This window comes from Coregonus clupeaformis, chromosome 9 (genome assembly GCF_020615455.1).
Source record: "Coregonus clupeaformis isolate EN_2021a chromosome 9, ASM2061545v1, whole genome shotgun sequence".
NCBI lineage: Eukaryota > Metazoa > Chordata > Actinopteri > Salmoniformes > Salmonidae > Coregonus > Coregonus clupeaformis.
In genome coordinates this window covers 53,580,137-53,598,853 of record NC_059200.1, presented here as the reverse complement: position 1 = coordinate 53,598,853, position 18,717 = coordinate 53,580,137, and the positions used below count along the sequence as shown (strand labels likewise).

At 45.0% G+C, this 18,717-nt stretch overlaps 1 protein-coding gene across 1 annotated transcript; it reads left to right on the top strand.

Annotated features, from left to right (window-relative positions):
* The first annotated feature begins 970 nt into the window (after positions 1-970).
* LOC121574095 (scavenger receptor cysteine-rich domain-containing group B protein-like) lies at positions 971-10,681 on the top strand. Its single transcript, XM_041886691.2, has 11 exons — positions 971-1,320; positions 1,945-1,977; positions 3,078-3,125; positions 4,018-4,320; positions 4,539-4,607; positions 7,375-7,689; positions 7,945-8,028; positions 8,387-8,455; positions 8,693-9,007; positions 9,759-9,833; positions 10,056-10,681. The coding sequence occupies exons 1-11, from the start codon at positions 1,194-1,196 to the stop codon at positions 10,370-10,372; spliced, it is 1,755 nt and encodes a 584-aa protein (XP_041742625.2). The 5' UTR covers positions 971-1,193; the 3' UTR covers positions 10,373-10,681.
* The last annotated feature ends 8,036 nt before the right edge of the window (positions 10,682-18,717 follow it).

Below are 18,717 nucleotides of genomic sequence, written 5' to 3'. Positions count from 1 at the left end.
GGGGTGTGGTACTGTATATTGCCAATATACTACGGCTAAGGGCTGTTCTTACGCACAACGCAATGCGGAGTGCCTGGATACAGCCCTTAGCCGTGGTATGTTGGCCATATACCACAAAACCCCAAGCTGCCTAATTGCTATTATAAACTGGTTACCGGCTAGTAACAGCAGTAGTTATTTAGGATGAGCCATGACTAGAATACAGTATATACATATAAAGTGGGTAAAACAGTATGTAAACATTAAGTTGCCAGTGTTCAATGACTCTATGTACATAGAGCAGCAGGGGAGAGTACCGGGTGGTAGCCGGCTAGTAACAGTGATTAAGGTTCAGGGCAGGGTACCGGAGAAAGAAGCTGTTTATCAGTCTCTTAGTCCCAGCTTTGATGCACCCGTACTGTCTCCGCCTTCTAGACATATAACTACTGATGTCCCTTACGTAGTACAGAATAGACACATTTGAAAATAAAATAAAATGTTTGCCACTCTGTTGGGGTAGCAGTGGCACACGTCCACTCACTGCCACCTGGGTGATGCATATCCATTTTGTACCAGCATGCTCACAACAGGTCAAAACAGTTTCTCTGTGCCCAGTGTTTTAGCAGCCAGCCAGTGTGCAGTGGGGTGGGGTGGCAGTGTTGTATTCGGCTAGGCGGCCATTTTGGCCTGGGGAAATGGGCCAGTCGGCTTCATGCTCCAGCAGGTCCTGGGGCACACTGGGAGCTGTTTTAGTGCCAATCAATCTGGAGTGGACACACAGACACAGCATGGTGTGCCCACTCACACCTCTCCTCTCCATCACTGGCACACACAGACACACAGACACACAGACACATACACATGCACACACTCACACACACCGGTTTTCAGTTCAGTGCGCATGGTTTTTGATACTAACGCCCCACTACTGTACAGTCATTTGGCTGCAGGGGGTTGCACTAGAGACGACTGTCCAATACTATGTTGGGAATACAATGGTTATTGATTATGAGTAGTAGTAGTAGTAGACTAGTAGTGGGCAGTGAGTACCAGTATCAGGGGTCCAGAACTGTTTCAGCAGGAAGGTAGGTATAGTGTGTGTGAGAGCGACAGAGAGACAGTGACGGAGACAGAGAGTCCAGTGCACTGATTGATTGTGTGTGTAAGTGTGTGTTCCACCAGGACTGATTGGAGCGTCAGTCAGACAGCGAGCCATGCGAGGCCAGCGTGTAGCAGAGTGTGTGCGTAGGCCATGTGGAGGCTGGACAGTGGCTATCTGGCTGCTGTTGTCCCTGCTAGGGTCCCTGCTACTGGTGGCCATCAGCGTGATTCTGCAGATCGGTGAGTGTACGTGTGAGTTTGTAACAGAGTGATATTTCACCACTGCTCATGTTGAGTTGGGAGACAATTGTGTGTGGGGGCAAAAGGGGGCTTTGGGGGGTGGGAACGTTAACCAACACTACAACAGCTCAAGGAATGATCCCTCCTAGCAGATAAATTGGTGGGTGAAATTAGTTTTGATGTGTACTGCAAAGAGACAGATAGATCTCTCATGATTTTCCTAGCCATGAGCTGAATAAGTCAGAACGTTTGCATGTGTATGTAACCTTTACTAGAGAGCTAGAGAACCTGATGAACCTGGTGTACCTGGGTTTACCTGGGACAGAGGAACAAGTTCCTGTAGGACTGCCTGCCCTTGTATCTGAACGCAGTGTCTAGTAGCTGTTAACCAGTTAGGCTTTGAAGTGCAAACATTCTGCTAGTTGTTCTGAACAGGGACACGGTTGGGGAGTGTCTGAGTAGTTATTGATTATACTAGTTTGGACTAAAAATAGAACATGTTTACAAACTTCAAATATGCATTGGATTGATGTTGCCAACAATCAAATTCATGATGGATTGCTGTGCTATCTAAGACATTTCTTTGTACCTGACATACTACTCTTTATTTTCTGATTTCAAAAGATATGACCAAAATCAGCAGACGAGACATATCCAGTAAGTATATTTCCAAGTCAATCTCTTCTCGTTTTACTGACCCGTCTTTTCTGAAACGCACCCTAATGTTACTGTTCCCACCACAGGTTTCAGTCCTAGGTCACTTATGAATACAGCTGACAAAACAAAGAAACACCATATTCTAATGCCAGGATCCTTTTCAATAACTAAAGAACATAGCGTACATAACATAACTGTTTACGTGTTTAGGGCCTTTACTGAAGCCTGTGAATTTACCTATTTTTGGCGTAATGTTTAGAAAGGTTCCTCTTCTCTCGTTGTGAGGCAGGTAACCAGAAACCACAGTCTCAGTGGCTTTATACCTCCCCTATTAGACACAGTTAATGTCCTCAAACTGTATGGTCGCAGACATTCAGACCAACATATGCTTCATGGAGCTTCAAATACCAGTAAAGACTACCGACCACCATTAACCTGAGGAATAATACAGAGCACAACATTGATTTCCAGATTTCTCACGGTCATTCCAATATAGCCAAGTGAATGAGACTTGGACGTTTGTCAACACAGTACTAAACAGAGCCTAACCCTATAGAATCTGTGTGGTTGCTAAATGATGGGAGAAGATGCACCCGAGGTGTTCAATCATCATTGCTGTATCGACTTTTATCAGTTAATGCCTAGTCAAGGATTCTTTTAAACCAGTGTTTCCCAAACCTCTCCTTGAGTGCCCAGTTCCACTTATTTGATGTACTCCAGAACTATCACACCGAGGTCTACTGTGATTTTAACAAAGTAAAGCCTGACAGTCTTATTAAAATAGAAGAGACAGTGTGTATAATTTTGGTAACTTTTTTGTTTCCATTCTCAAAACGAAAACCCCCAAAGTTCACAGATTGGAATGGGTAAACCTTCAGTACATATTTCTGTGTAGACTCCTTAGCTGGTTTAGCTACATGGTCTAAATAGGCTTCCTGCTGCGTTTTCAAGCTGCGTCTTGGATTACAGGAAAATAGATACAGTAGATATAGAGTACAGTAACTATGGAGGGCCAAGAACCTCCTTTCAACAAATAATTTGACCAAAGTCTCTCTCTCTTTCTCTCTCCTCCCTCCCTCCCTCCCTCCCTCTTTGTCCAGCCAATAGCACGACGACGATGACCGCCATGAAGACAACACATTCCCAAGGTCGGCAATGCGCTGCTGGGCTCCCGTCAACTCTCACCACATCCACCACACCTTCTGTCTGTCTGAAACACCCATGTTCTACAAATACATGTCCACATCCAACTCATGAATAAAATACTATCTAGCTTAACTTGTGAAGTGAGAGAGAGGGAGGGAGGGAAGGAGGGAGGGAAAAGGACGGAAAAGGAGAGAGCGAGAGATAGATCAGTGCTCCGGGCACACTACAACAAGGTCATTTCCCTTTGCTCTCAATTTACCTAATCCCCCTCAATTACTTATTCTGCTACAGTGTGTGCTTCATCTCCTCCTCTCTCTCTCTCTCTCACACTCTCTATCCCTCTCTCTCCATCTCCCCCCTCTCTTTCTCTCATGTGGCTTGTTTAGTCTTATTGTGTTCCTTATGTTGGAAGGTGGAAGGGATTAGACAAGCTATTCTAAAAGGATTCTTGTCACTATTAACTGTCATTATATGATAGTGATATTTCCAGACAGTAACACACAGACAGTGGGCCTTTTATGTGCTTGCACAGAGTTTTGTTCCATGTTTTATGGCACATGTAGAATACAAAAAGAGTTTAGAGCGAGTAGTCAAAGTGAGTAAAAGTATAATGATTGAATTAGTTTCGTGGGGGATTTTCTTAACTTAAACGAGATCTAGAAACCAGCCTCCTGACAGGATAATATGACAACATCACACACTTACAGTCACATTCATGACATCAGCATATGAGTGGGAGGGAGCAGGGAGGTCAGCTGTCCTGATTGCTGATTCCTCAGTGAATCCTCTGGCCACGTTGTATTTGGCTCTCCCTCCTCTTCAGTGCATCTGGTGATATTATATTGTATCTCTCTGACCGTGTATCTTTGGATCTCTCTTCCCTCTCCTCTCCAGTGCGTCTGGTGAACGGGCGTAACAGGTGTGAGGGGCGTGTGGAGGTTTGGCACAATGGGACGTGGGGTACAGTGTGTGATGACGACTGGGACATGGTAGATGCCAACGTGGTGTGTCGGCAGCTGGACTGTGGTCTGGCCGTGGCGGTGGGCAGCATCTCAGAGTACGGCCAGGGCTCAGGACCCATCCTGCTGGACAACGTAGACTGCAAAGGAGGGGAGACAGACCTGGGACAGTGTGGAAGTCTGGGCTGGGGCATCCACAACTGTTACCACTATGAGGACGTGTCTGTCACATGCAAAGGTAGGGCCCATAGAGATATGTATAATAATCTATAACTGTTCTAATTCCTTTTCTATAGGTAGGGTCTTGACCATTTCTAAAGATCTCTAAGAACGCTAAACTCATGTGTATAACAAAGAGGGAGTTAGAGGGACATATCCCTGGCGACTGATAAAAAAATCTATTCTCACTAATTAAAACGTCAATTTGACCTACTTTTTTCCCTCATCTCTCCTCAGATACATCAGTGCTGGAATCACGGGGCGTGGGCGAGCCCACCACTCCGTCTAGGAGAAACTCAGGGTTAAGTAAGTGATCCATTCATTTCTTTCTCTCTAATTTCAGTCAAACACAAACAAAAATAAGTAAACAAAATTGATTCAAGAAGGGTTTTATTCACTGTATAGGTTTAAAGGGCTAATCTGCAGTTGCTACATCCATTTTTAAATCAATGACATGTACTCATTAATTCTTGAAGAATATAACTTAAAAATGTAAACAAACACTGTATAGCCTCAAAACATGTTCAAAGGTCCAATGCAGACGTTTTTATCTCAATATCACATAATTTCTGGGTAACAATTAAGTACCTTACCGTGAATGTTTTCAATTAAAATGGTCAAATATAAACAAAAATAGCTTCTTAGCAAAGAGCAATTTCTCAAGCAAGAATTTTGCTAGGACTGTCTGGGAGTGGTCTGAGTGGGGAAGGGAAAACTGAAAACTAGCTGTTATTGGCAGAGAGGTTTGAAACTCTATTCTCTTTCTTATTGGTCGATTAACTAATTTACCGCCTGGTGATGTCACCAATCAGGCCAAAACTCCATCCCAGCAAAACAGGCTGAAATTTCAGGCGGTCTTTTCAAACCACTCTTACATATAAAGGGCATTATCATCATTTTCACAATTTCACAGTGTTATTCCAACCTCATAGTGTTTAAATATATACAGTGTCCAAACATTTGACTGGTACAGTATATAAACACAGGAAAATCCTGTTTTTGACAGCACAAGGCCTTTATAACAATAATTTTGATATCATGGATGGTCAATCCTTGCATGCACAGTGCTGTCTATGGATTTGAGAGTGGTTATATTTCTACAGCCCCATCCCTCAGCTTTTTACCCGTCTACAAACACAGTCACAGAGGGACAGAAAACAAATGAACACACATGTGCTCAATACATGTCACGATCGTCTAATGAGGAGGACCAATGCGCAGCGTTGAAGGTGAACATATTATATTTATTAAATGATCACACGATCAAAACAACAAACGAAAAACGTGACGTCTATGGTTACAACACAAACCAACCCGAACAAGAAACCACAAACACAAAGTGAAAGACAGACAGCTAAATATGGCTCCCAATCAGAGACAACCAGCTGACACTCGTTGCCTCTGATTGGGAGTCACTCAGGCCAACATAGAAATCCAAACATAGAATTACACACCCTGGCTCAACATAACAGTGTCCCCAGAGCCAGGGGCGTGACAGTACCCCCTAAAGGCGCGGACTCCGACCGCGCCAACTAAATACCACAGGGAGGGACCGGGTGGGCACTCCGCCTCGGCGGCGGATCCGGCTCCGGGCCTGATCCCCACTCCCTCTCCAACCCCCCAAAGTACCCCTGGTCCGGTCTGGCCCCGCTGGCCGGAGCTGGACTGCACACTGATGGAGCGGATTGCTCCAGCTCCGGCGTCACGCATCTGACCGGTGCCGACCAGGCACCAGTGGAACAGGCACGGGCCGTGCGGACCGGACGACGCACACCACTGGCCTGGTGTGGGGAACAGGCACGGGCCGTGCTGGACTGACGACGCACACCACTGGCTTGGCGCGGGGAGCAGGAGCGGGCCGGACAGGGCTGACGATACGCACCAGAGACTTGGTGCGGGGAGCAGGAATGGGCCGGACTGGGCTGGCGACGCGCACCACAGACTTGGTGCGGAGAGCAGGAACGGGCCGAACTGGGCTGGCGACGCGCACCACAGACTTGGTGCGGTGAGCAGGAACGGGCCGGACAGGGCTGACGAAACGCACCACAGACTTGGTGCGGGGAGCAGGAATGGGCCGGACTGGGCTGGCGATGCGCACCGTAGACTTGGTGCGAGTGGCAGGAACAGGCCGGACCGTACTGGGAACACACACCACTGGCCCTACGTGGGGATCAGGAACAGGCCGGACCGGACTGGCAACACACGCCAGTACCTCTCGCCGTGCCTCCACATCTTCCACCCCCTCTTCGACCAGTGGCCCCCGTAACCTGGTGGCCTCCTCTGCCAATCCGCTGGGCCGCTCTGCCGCGGTCTCCTGCTGGCCCGTCGTCCACGGCGTTAGCCCCCCCCTAAAAATGTTCTGGGCGTCTCTCCTACCCGTGGACCAGGTCTCCATGTCCCTCGCCAGCCTTTCGCCCTTCTGCTTCCATGTCAAGCCCCTCTCTTCCTCACCCGGCTTGACCCAGTCGAGGAGGCGAAGGAGATCTGTTAGGGATCTCCCTGGCGATGGCTCCTGGACACGCTGCTTGGTCACATCTTGGTGGTTTCTTCTGTCACGATCGTCTAATGAGGAGGACCAATGCGCAGCGTTGAAGGTGAACATATTATATTTATTAAATGATCACACGATCAAAACAACAAACGAAAAACGTGACGTCTATGGTTACAACACAAACCAACCCGAACAAGAAACCACAAACACAAAGTGAAAGACAGACAGCTAAATATGGCTCCCAATCAGAGACAACCAGCTGACACTCGTTGCCTCTGATTGGGAGTCACTCAGGCCAACATAGAAATCCAAACATAGAATTACACACCCTGGCTCAACATAACAGTGTCCCCAGAGCCAGGGCGTGACAATACAGTGTTTATTCAATGTGTTGTATAAAGACAACAACTGCACACAAGATTTCAGTAAATCTAACCTGGAATCCAAGCTAAATAGTGAAACAGAGCGATATTCAGTTCGAAGGATTTTAAGCCATCATGTACTGCATGTCAGAATGAAGCCAGGCTTTGACTGAGAAGATGTATGTAATGCTGATGAATCCCTCCCTCCCCTATATTTTAGGAGATGGTACGATCCGGTTAGTTGGTGGACTGGACTACTGCCAGGGACGGGTGGAGGTCTTCTACAAGGGCAGCTGGGGGACGGTGTGTGATGACGACTGGGGTATGAGAGACGCAGGGGTGGTGTGCCAGCAGATAGGCTGTGGCCACGCCGTTTCCTCCACCACTAATGCCTACTTTGGCTACGGGACAGGCCTGATTCTACTGGACAACGTCAACTGTAATGGCTACGAGAACCAGCTGAGTAAATGCTACAGCCTGGGCTGGGGGATACACAACTGTGGACATCATGAGGACGCTGGGGTTATCTGTTCAGGTGAGAAGCTTTTTGTTAAACTCTCTGTCTCTCTGTTTTTCTGTGTCTGACTCTTTGTCTCTGTCTCTGTCTCTGTCTCTGTCTCTTTCTCTCTCTCTCTCTCTCTCTCTCTCTCTCTCTCTCTCTCTCTCTCTCTCTCTCTCTCTCTCTCTCTCTCTCTCTCTCTCTCTCTCTCTCTCTTTCTTAAATTCATGTTGCCAATGGCTTTAATACTATTCTAAATATCTGCTATTCATGTCTATTCCATCTGTGTAGGCTCAGGATCCACTACTGTTCCTCCCATGAACACTGACACCATAGGCATGGGAAGGGGATTATTTCAGACTGCCAGCACTGCAGGTAATTGTAGAAGTCATTTCCTTTTTCATGTACTGCAGTACTATAATAGCAATAATAGCTGCAGTGTAGGTCCTCATCAGACCCAGATCATCAGGCCACACTGCTGCACCTCTATCCTATGAGCAACAGACGGTGCTGTTTCCCCTACAGGTTTCTCAGTCCAAATGATGTGACTCAGCAGCGCCACTCAATACATTGTGGTAGTGGAACAAGTAAATCAAGTCACCCCACCCACTCTCCTCCCAGTCTCTCATCTCAGAGGATGGAAAACCCTCTGCTGTGTACTGTAGGCATCAGCTTGCTTATGTGTAAACTGACTCGTCATTCTGATTCTAATGCATTTCTCCTATTATTCTAGTAACCGACCAAACAGAATTATTCACCGAAACAACTACGGCTGTGACAACGGTTGCTATGACAACAAGAGGTAATGATGTTGCACCCCCATGTGATAAACGAACGGGAATTATAAACTCCCGCTAATGCACCCTAAACTCATATATCAGTTATTATAATATTGGCTTATTATTCACAAATATTCCATTTATAGATTAAAGTAATTGTGCAACAGGGAGGCAATAGTTCCACCTTTTTGGATGAACCTCCCATGAAGAATGTTCTCCTCCTGACTTGTACCTCTCTGTCTCGCCTTCTCCTCCTCCAGAGCGGCCCACCATCCGTGTGGTGAATGGGAACAGCAGCTGCCAGGGCCGTGTGGAGGTCTTCCACAACAACCAGTGGGGCACGGTGTGTGACGACGACTGGGATCTGCCCAATGCCCAGGTGGTGTGTAGGCATCTGGGCTGTGGCCCCGCCATCTCTGCCAAGGTCCTGGCCTACTTCGGCTACGGATCGGGTCCCATCCTGCTGGACAATGTGGACTGTACAGGCATTGAAGGGGAGCTGGCGGCTTGTTTCCACCTGGGCTGGGGGCAGCACAACTGTGGACATCATGAAGACGCTGGAGTCATCTGCACACGTAAGACTGACTGGGACTGTGGCAATATAACTTTGTTGTCCGATGTGAATCGGAAATTGATATTTTGATCTGATGCAGGCAGTACTGCTACACGCACACACAAATACACACATGCATGCCCACTTGCAAACGCACTCTCACACACACACTCAAATTAACACACACACAAAAATCCTCTGTAGTCTTCGCTCACAGTCACTCACACAGTCACCCCATAGTCACCATTCCCACAGTCATCCATCTCTCCTCTTCCCTGCTGAGCTGGTGCATTTTACTATGTGAATGTTGGTCTCTGAGGAGCAGGCAGCCCGCCCAGCTGACCCAGAGTGCATGAAATATAGAGTGGAGAAGTCAGGGGTCATCAGCCTCACTGGAAGCCTGCAGGCTAAACCTCCATTCTTTAAGGATAAATAAGACACACAGTAGAGAAAGAAAGAAAGAGACAAAGACTTCATTGCTGTTACTCAGGTCTACATGAAATCATGGTTAGCAGAGCAGACTAGGTGAACAAGTGAACCTCAGTGAACCTCAGATTTCTGAGTGAATCACTAAGTTGACTTCTGGAGCAGTTTTCTTCTGATCTATCTGATTAACTGATCAATTGATTAACTCATTACAATGTTTTGAGTGCTCTAGACTCTTCTGATAGAACTGTATCAACAGTTGTTCTCAAGTAGATGACCACTCCCTTGGGAAACATACACAGTAGATTAAAGTCTCATACAGTCTCCACCTCTTTCTCCTTCTCCAGCCTTTCAGCTTGTTGGACTTGGAAATGACTTTGGGATGACAGAGAGAACATCCACCACTAGACCACCAAGCGAAGGTGAGTCTTGTACCTGTTCAGGTTTAGCTACATGTTCTGGGTTCAAGGTATCCAAAGATCAACACACCTTCACAGCATCACTTGTCAGAGGCAGTCTTACGTAATGCATCATACTTCAATCATGTCTTAGGATCAGCCATGGTATGTGATATGTGTCTCTAGTGTTTCATGTTTATTTGCTCCAGTATATGTGACTGTTTCTACCCCTCTCTCTCCCTCTAGGTCTGGTGAGGTTGGTGGGCGGGCAGCACCGCTGCGAGGGCCGGGTGGAGATGTTCTCAGGGGCGGAATGGGGCACGGTGTGCGACGACGCCTGGGACATGCCTGATGCCCAGGTGGTGTGTCGCCAGCTGGGCTGTGGGGAGGCTGCTGCAGCCCGCGGGGAAGCCTTCTTCGGGCCCGGCAGCGGCACCATCCTCCTGGACAATCTGAAGTGCAGCGGCTCTGAGGCCTCGCTCCAGGAGTGCTCCCACATATCCTGGGAAGTGCACAACTGTGACCACTCTGAAGACGCCGGCGTCACCTGCTCACTGTCGTGATTCCAGCATTGATTCGCCGCCAGGGAGCCACCAAACTCCTCCCACCTCCACTGCCAACCAATAGGATGGGCGCCATGGGGAGCACAACCCGGGACTTGTAAACATTATGTAAATAACAGCTCATCCCAATGCCAAACATAAGGAAGACTACAACAACAACAACAAACAAACAAAGAAAACTAACATATGATGATATATGATTCAATATTATAATTATCTATTCCTATTAAGCACTTTATAAATATACATAAATAAATAAATATATATGATATAAAATACGCTGTAAATTTTTTTATATTTGATAAACAGTGGAAACCAAAGCTTTTAACCAACTCTCTGTCTCTCTCGCTCTTTTTGTTGTTGTTGTCAAGATGTTAAAATGGAGGTCCTCCCACTAACCCTCTGCAGCACACACAGCCATACTGTACTGTACTAGGGCATGGTGAGCAACAACAACAACAACAACAACAATCCATGCCCACAATAGCAAAGACAAACTTATAGAAATAGAATCTATAGAGACTATAGACTAGCTATAGAAAAGTCCATGTATTTCTATGGCCAAATCAATTTGTTTGAACATAGGCAGAAAGATGGACAGTATATGTACTGTACATGACACTGTAGTGCTCTTGGCACATGCTTCCTAATTTGATAAGCTTTTTAATTTATTATTCTTGAACAGAGGTGGATGTGTATCTGAAATCTGATCATGATGACTTCCAAAGCCCCAGTATTTTGGTTATTTTGCTGACATTGTTATATTTGACACCTTTTATTTGTAGATAATCACCCTAGCTAGCTTGTCTTCTATTTTTTCCTCTCCTGTGAACCATGATGACACATTCTTTTCTGTCTGCCTTATGTATTTTGATGTCTGGTTTTGGAAATGGCTTGCTAGTCTTCACTCTCTCTCTCTCTCTCTCTCTCTCTCTCTCTCTCTCTCTCTCTCTCTCTCTCTCTCTCTCTCTCTCTCTCTCTCTGTCAGACACAGTGCTATTTCAGGTGGAGTATGGCAAATGATCTAAGCCTTAGCTACATCCTTAATGTGAAATCAGATATCTTCAATGATCTACTTGTGCCTCTTTATTCGTGTTTTGTATCAGACATTTCGTACTGTTGTGGTCCACTGCAAGGTGTACATTTCATTTCAGTGTGTGAGGATGTGCATCTGTGTCTGTGAGTTAATGCTAGTGTGTCTGGCAGGTGAGTCAGATGTTTCAACCTAAAGATCTACTGTACTGTTTGTGAATGTACAGTATATACAGTCAGTGATATGTACACTGATTGGGGAATTATTACAATATGGCAGCAGTCAGATTACTCAAATCTGTCACTGCAATGATTAAATCAGAATCTGAAAAAGTCAAAATGGGGAATGAATGATTGGGAAATGTTGTTACTTCAATAACACCATAAATGGGGTTGAGAGGGAGGGCACAAGAATCAGTTAGCCATCAGAAACGATAGTTAGCTTCTTGCCACTCATGGCACAACAATTCTCAGGTTTAACGAAATACCTCAACTTTATGGGGCCAGGAAATGAATCTGAATGAATTGAGGTGTTAGGCTCACCAAGTTATTCCAGAGTCTGCATGGTATGGTGCGAAATTGGTGCGAAATGTTATGTACAGTCGCTAGTGAAAGTCTACACACCCCTTGAACAGTCTTCCCATTTTGCTGCCTTAAAATGTAATCTCGAAAGGGAATACATTAGATTTTTTCCTAGACAACCTACTCCACATTTTCAAAGTTAAAGAAAAAAATATAGAACATTTTCCAAATTAGTTAAAAATTAAAAAACGAAGTTGTCTTGATTAAGTATGTCTACACACCCCAGAGTTAACACTTGGTGGATCCACCCTTGGCAGCCATTACAGCTGTGAATAATTTTGGATAAGATTCTACCAATTTTGCACAACTCTTAGGGCAACATTAATCAATTGTTTTTGTCAAAATTGCTCAAGCTCGATAGATTTGGTTGGGAGTCGTTGATGGACAGCTACAGTATATTCAAACGTTGCCTCTAATTTTAAAGCAAATTTAAGTCAGGACTGAGGCTGGACCACTCAGGAATACTCAACACCTCTTGGAAAGCCATTTTGGTTTGTCTTTGGCATTAAACATTCCAGGGTTAGATTTTCAGAACACTGAGACAGGTTTTCCTCCAACTTTTTACCTGGGCTTTGCTCCTTTAGTTTTTATTTTGATCCTGACAAACTCCCCAGTCCCTGCCGGTGACAAGCATACCCATAACATGATGCTGCCACCACAATACTTGAAAATACAGAGGGGTTCACTCTGTGTTGTGTTCTATTGGATTTGACCCCAGCATGTCGTTTTTAATTTACCGGTAGGCAAAGAGTTAATTTCTTTGCCATGTTGTCTTGCAGTACTACTTAACAGCCTTGTTGCAAATCGAATGAATGATTTTGAGTGGATTGTTTAACACAGGCTTCATTCTTTTCACTTTGTCATATAGGCCAGTAATGTGGAGTGAACGCAATGTTGTTGATCCTCTGTATTTTCAAGTACATGTTATGGGTATGCTAATCACCGGTAGGAACTGGGGATTTTGTCAGGATCAAAATAAATATGAAAGGAGCAAAGCCCAGATAAAAAGTTAGGGGAAACCCTGCCTCAGTCTTCTGAATACCTAGCCCTGGGATAGAGTTTTATATTTCAGCGGGACAATTACACAAATTGTAATGCCAAAGACACACCAGAATGGCTTTCCAAGAGGTGTTGAGTGTTCCTGAATGGTCCAGTGTCAATACTGCTTGAAAATTAGAGACAAGGTTTGAATATTACTGTCCATAAATGACTCCCAACCAAATTTACTGAGCTGGAGCGATTTTGACAAAAAAACAATGTATATATGTTGCCCGAAGAGTTGAGGACATTCAAGTCATCATTAATTTTTTAATTTTTTAATTTTTTGATTAGAAAAATATATATATTTATATATTTCACTTTGGAAATGTGGAGGTGGTTGTGTACATCGGTAGATTAAAAAAAATCTAATTTAATCAATTTTTAGATTTCATTTTAACCTCTACGGGATCGGTGTCCCGTATTCGGGACGGTTGAGCTAACGTGCGCTAATATGATTAGCATGACTGTTGTAAGTAACAGCAAACTTTCCAGGACATAGACATGTCTTATATGGGCAGAACGCTTAAATTATTGTTAATATAACTGCACTGTCCAATTTACAGTAGCTAATACAGTGAAAAAAGACCATGGTATTGTTTGAGGAGAGTGCACAACAACAGAAAACGTATCATGGCAACTGGTTTGATACATTCACCTCTGAAGGTAAATAATGTACTTACAGTCAGTAATCTTGCTCTGATTTGTCATCCTGAGGGTCCCAGAGATAAAATGTAGCATCAATTTTTATATTCAAATGTGGGAACTGGGTTCTACAGTTTGAACCCTTGCTGTCTCTGGCTCCACACCCACCCCGCCCGGCCATCTAGATGTGTGAAAGTAGTGTATAAGCTAATGACCATCATGTATGACATTCCTGGGAGTGTGTAAACTTACATTTTGTATTACCATATCATTTTTGTATGTTCTCTATAGTTATGTACTTGAAAATGTATCAATTGACCAATTCAGCACATTTGGGCAGACTTGATACAAAATAGTCCAGTATTTCAATGCTTCACTGGATCAATCTGAAACTTTGTACACACACTGCTGCCATCTAGTGGCCAAATTCAAATTTGCGCCTAAACTACAACGTTATATTGTGGCCTTTCTCTTGCATTTCAAAGATGATAGAACAAAAAAATAAATAGAAAACGCATGTTTTAATGTTTGTATTATCTTTTACCAGATCTAATGTGTTATATTCTCCTACATTAATTTCACATTTCCACAAACCTCAAAGTGTTTCCTTTCAAATGGTATCAAGAATATGCATATCCTTGCTTCAGGTCCTGAGCTACAGGCAGTTAGATTTGGGTATGTCATTTTAGGCGAAAATTGGAAAAAAAGGGTCTGATCCTTAAGAGGTTTTAAGGCAGAAAATGTGAAGACTGTGCAAGGGGTGTGTAGACTTTCATAAAAAAATTTTTTTTAAATAGGTCAGAAAAGATAAGAGGATCCTGTAGATCTTCCTCCCACCCTCATTTGTGGACCTGTGAGGGGAATAGTGGTGTTTATACAGCTAATCCATTGACTTCAATGTTAAAGTGAAGAGATGTTACTCTGAGGTGGTGTTCATGATGTATTTACCTGGGAACAAAGCATGCTATGTGTCACTCTGATGCTACTTCAGCTTTGTCAGTGCATTAAAATGCGTACAAATAACATATTATAATAATCATCATCATTATAACTACATTTTGCCATGTCTCCTAAAAGGAGATGGCGCCAAACTGTATGGCTGCGAGCGCCGACCCAACTTTGCTATTTTGTGATTCCTTTGGCGTTTACCTTTTTTCGTACAAAATGTATCCGCTATCATTTCTTATGATCGACAATAACTTTTGAACATCAGATCGGCAGTAACTAACCTCAATTCCGGCTTTAACTTCGAATTCAACTCATTTTGTGTAATTGGCCTCTTTGTGTAATTCCGACCCAATTTTCAGGCAATCCAAAAAGCAGTAGAGAGGGGAGCCCTGGCAATATTAAGGTGAATGGAAAACCGGCCACCTCTTCCCTCCATTCTATTGGCCAATGTACTGTCTCTTGATAATAAGATGGATGACCTCCGATCGTGGATTTGCTATAAACGGGACACTCTTAACTGTAATATTGTCTGCTTTTCTGAAACATGGCTTTTGGACAAGATAACTTCCATAGCTATCCAACTCGATGGATTCTTCATTCACCGAGCAGACAGGACATTGGATTTAGGGAAATCGAGAGGGGGAGAGGTATGCCTCTTCATCAACAGAAAATGGTGTGCTGACTCTAGCGCAGTGGAAATCACTACCCATTGTTCACCCGTCTTGGAGTACCTGATGGTCAAATGTCGACCCTTCTACCTCCCGAGAGAGTTTTCAGTTGTTATCATGAAAGCTGTATATATTCCACCTCAGGACTAGAAAAACAACGAGCTGGCACTTAACGAACAGTATGAGGCTATAAACAAGCAGGAAGCCATGCACCCAGAGGCAGCTTTCCTTGTTGCCGGTGAGTTTAATTCCATGTCATTAAGACACGTATTGCCCAACTTCTATCAACACGTCTCCTTCGTCACTAAGGCCAATAAAATCCTGTTACTCTACCCACAAGCAAGCATACAAGGCCCTCCCTCGTCCCCCCCTTCGGCAAATCAGATAATGACTCTATACTCCTGCTTCCTGTCTACAAGTAGAAGCTCAGAATCAGAGGTTATGCTACAAGACTGCTTTGCTAGCCCTGATTGGAATGTGTTCCGGGACTCCGCCGATAGCATCGACAAGCTAATCACCTCCGTCACGGCTTCATTAGGAAATGCATCGCCAACATTGTCCCCACAGTGAAGGTTCACTACTTCCCCAATCAAAAGCCCTGGATTAACACAGAGGTTGGCACTAAGCCAAAGGACAGGACTATCGCAGCCAACCCCCAGGCTACAGCTGAGGACACAACCAAGTACAAGAAGTCCCACTACAACCTCCGCAGAGCCATCAAACAAGTAAAAGGACAATATAGGAACAAGGTGGAATCCTATTACACAGGCTCCGCCGACTGCCACATGTGACAGGGGCTACAGTCCATTTCGGATTATGAAGGAAGACCCAGCTGTGATCTTCCCAACGATGCCTCTCTACCAGACGAAGTCAATGCATTTTATGCACGCTTCGACAAAAACAACACTGAGCCGTGCATGAGGGCCCCCACTGACCCAGGGGACTGCGTGATCTCACTCTCCGAGGCCGACGTGAGTAAGGTTTTTAATCAGGTCAACACTCGTAAGGCTGCGGGGCCAGACGGTATTCCAGAGTGCGTTCTCAGAGCATGCACAGAACAGCTGGTAGGCATAGTCACAGTCATTTTCAACCTCTCCTTGTCCCAGTCTGTAATCCGCACATGCCTCAAGCTAACCACGATCATTCCTGTTTCCAAAAACTCTAAGGCTACCTGCCACAATGACTACCACCCTGTAGCACTCACTTCTGTAATCATGAAGTGCTTTGAAAGGCTGGTTATGGCACACATCAACTCCATCATCCCAGAAACCCTAGACCCACTCCAACTTGCATACCGCCCCATCAGATCCATAGACGACACAATCTCAATTGCACTCTACATTGCCCTTACCCACCTAGATAAGAGGAATACCTATGTGAGAATGTTGTTAATTGACTACAGCTCAGCGTTCAACACCATAGTCCCCTCCAAGCTCGTCACTAAGCTTGGGACCCTGGGACTGAACACCTCCCTCTGCAACTGGATCCTGGACTTCCTGACGGGTCGACCCCAGGTGGTGAGGGTAGGCAACGTCACCTCCACCACACTGACCCTTAACACAGGGGCCCCACAGGGGAGTGTACTTAGTCCCCTCCTGTACTCCCTGTTCACCCACGACTGCGTGGCCACATACGACTCCAACACCATCATCAGGTTTGCTGACGACACGACGGTGGTAGTAGGCCTGATCACCGGTGACGATGAGACAGCCTACTGTGAGGAGGTCAGTGACCTTGCAGTGTGGTGCGAGGACAATAACCTCTCCCTCAACGTCAGTAAGACCAAGGAGCTGATAACAAACTCCACATCGACGGGGCTGCAGTGAAGCAGGTCGAGAGCTTCAAGTTCCTCTGTGTCAAAATCAATAAGGGCTTAAAATGGTCCTCACAAACGCCAACAGTCGTGAAGAATGCGCGACAGCGCCTCTTTCCCCTCAGGAGGTTGAAAAGATTTGGCATGGGCCCTCAAATCCTCAAAAGTTATACTGCTGCACCATTGAGAGCATCTTGACTGGCTGCATCATTGTTTGGTATGACAAATGCACCACCCTCGATTGCATGGCCCTACAGAGGGTGATGCGGACAGCCCAGTACTACATAGCTATTAAAATGGCTACATGGGCTGTCTTCATTGACCCTTCTATTTTATTTTTAAATGTTCACTGACTCTATGCACACTCACACACTCACTCACACACACTCACACTGACACTCCAACACACACACACTCACACACACACTTCATTTGCTCACACACACATAACACACACACATTCATACTGACTCTACACACACGCACATACACTCACATACAGTCATCATATACGCGGCTGCTACTCTGTTTATCATATATCCTGATGCCTAGTCAACTTACCCCTATAGAGTACATACAGTATTTAACCCTACCACTCCAGTCCAATCCCTGCACATTGTAAATATGGTATTGGCATTGACCCTGGAACTGACCGTCTATATAGCTTACTTACTTTCTTGTGTTCTTATTTCTATTTCTCGTGTGATTTTGTTCTACTTATGTTTTTTATTTATTTTGTATAGTACTACTGATATTGATTACTGCATTGTTGGGAAAGAGCAAGCAAAAAATGCATTTCACTGTACTTGTGCACATGACAATATAAACTTGAATTGCCACACAGTCCTATCTATAGAGTGTTGAGGTTTAAGCTATTAGGCAATAGGTGCAGAGGAAAGGGTCTGTCTGTATGTAAGTCCGGACTCACTCTTGGCCACCACCCACCAGTCACTCTCTGTGAGCTAAGCTGCTATAGTGAGGAACAGGCCTTGCTTGGATTACCAGGCAACCCACCCAGCAGCCATTTGGTGGTCTCTATTACCAGAGCCAAGAGAATCACTCATCCATCAAACAGCTGCTCACTGTGGCCAGGCTGTGGCCAGGCTGGCTGACTGACATGGTAGAGCTGCATGGGAAGCTCTCTGAACCCAGGCTGTTCAGTAGCCTATAGGCCTGCACTCTGCTGCTTGACATAGAGGAAAATAAATGACTGCAATATTCTATTCCATTCTATTTGATTGCATTTACTTTGCAAAGTGACAAAAGAGTAAGGTAGCCTAGGCCTTACAAGTGCCACCATAAAGGCCCTATTGAAGGCTATACAATACCTTCTGTGACAGCATTTGTATAAGAATAACCCTCTCTCTTTACAGACAGAAACATATTCATTGATATATGCATACCATTGTTCAATTATAGTGTGTTTGATGGTTTAGAATGAAAGATGCAGCCTATACCACTACATTTCCCACAGCACCCTGCACAGAGTAAATGGCGTCTGATTCTAACGGTAAAATCATATTTGTTACCAGTATCAGGCACTGACTGGGCTCCCAATAAGGACTGTTACATCACTACGCATAGACACGCCTTTTCGGGTGGTGACGCAATCCAGGGAA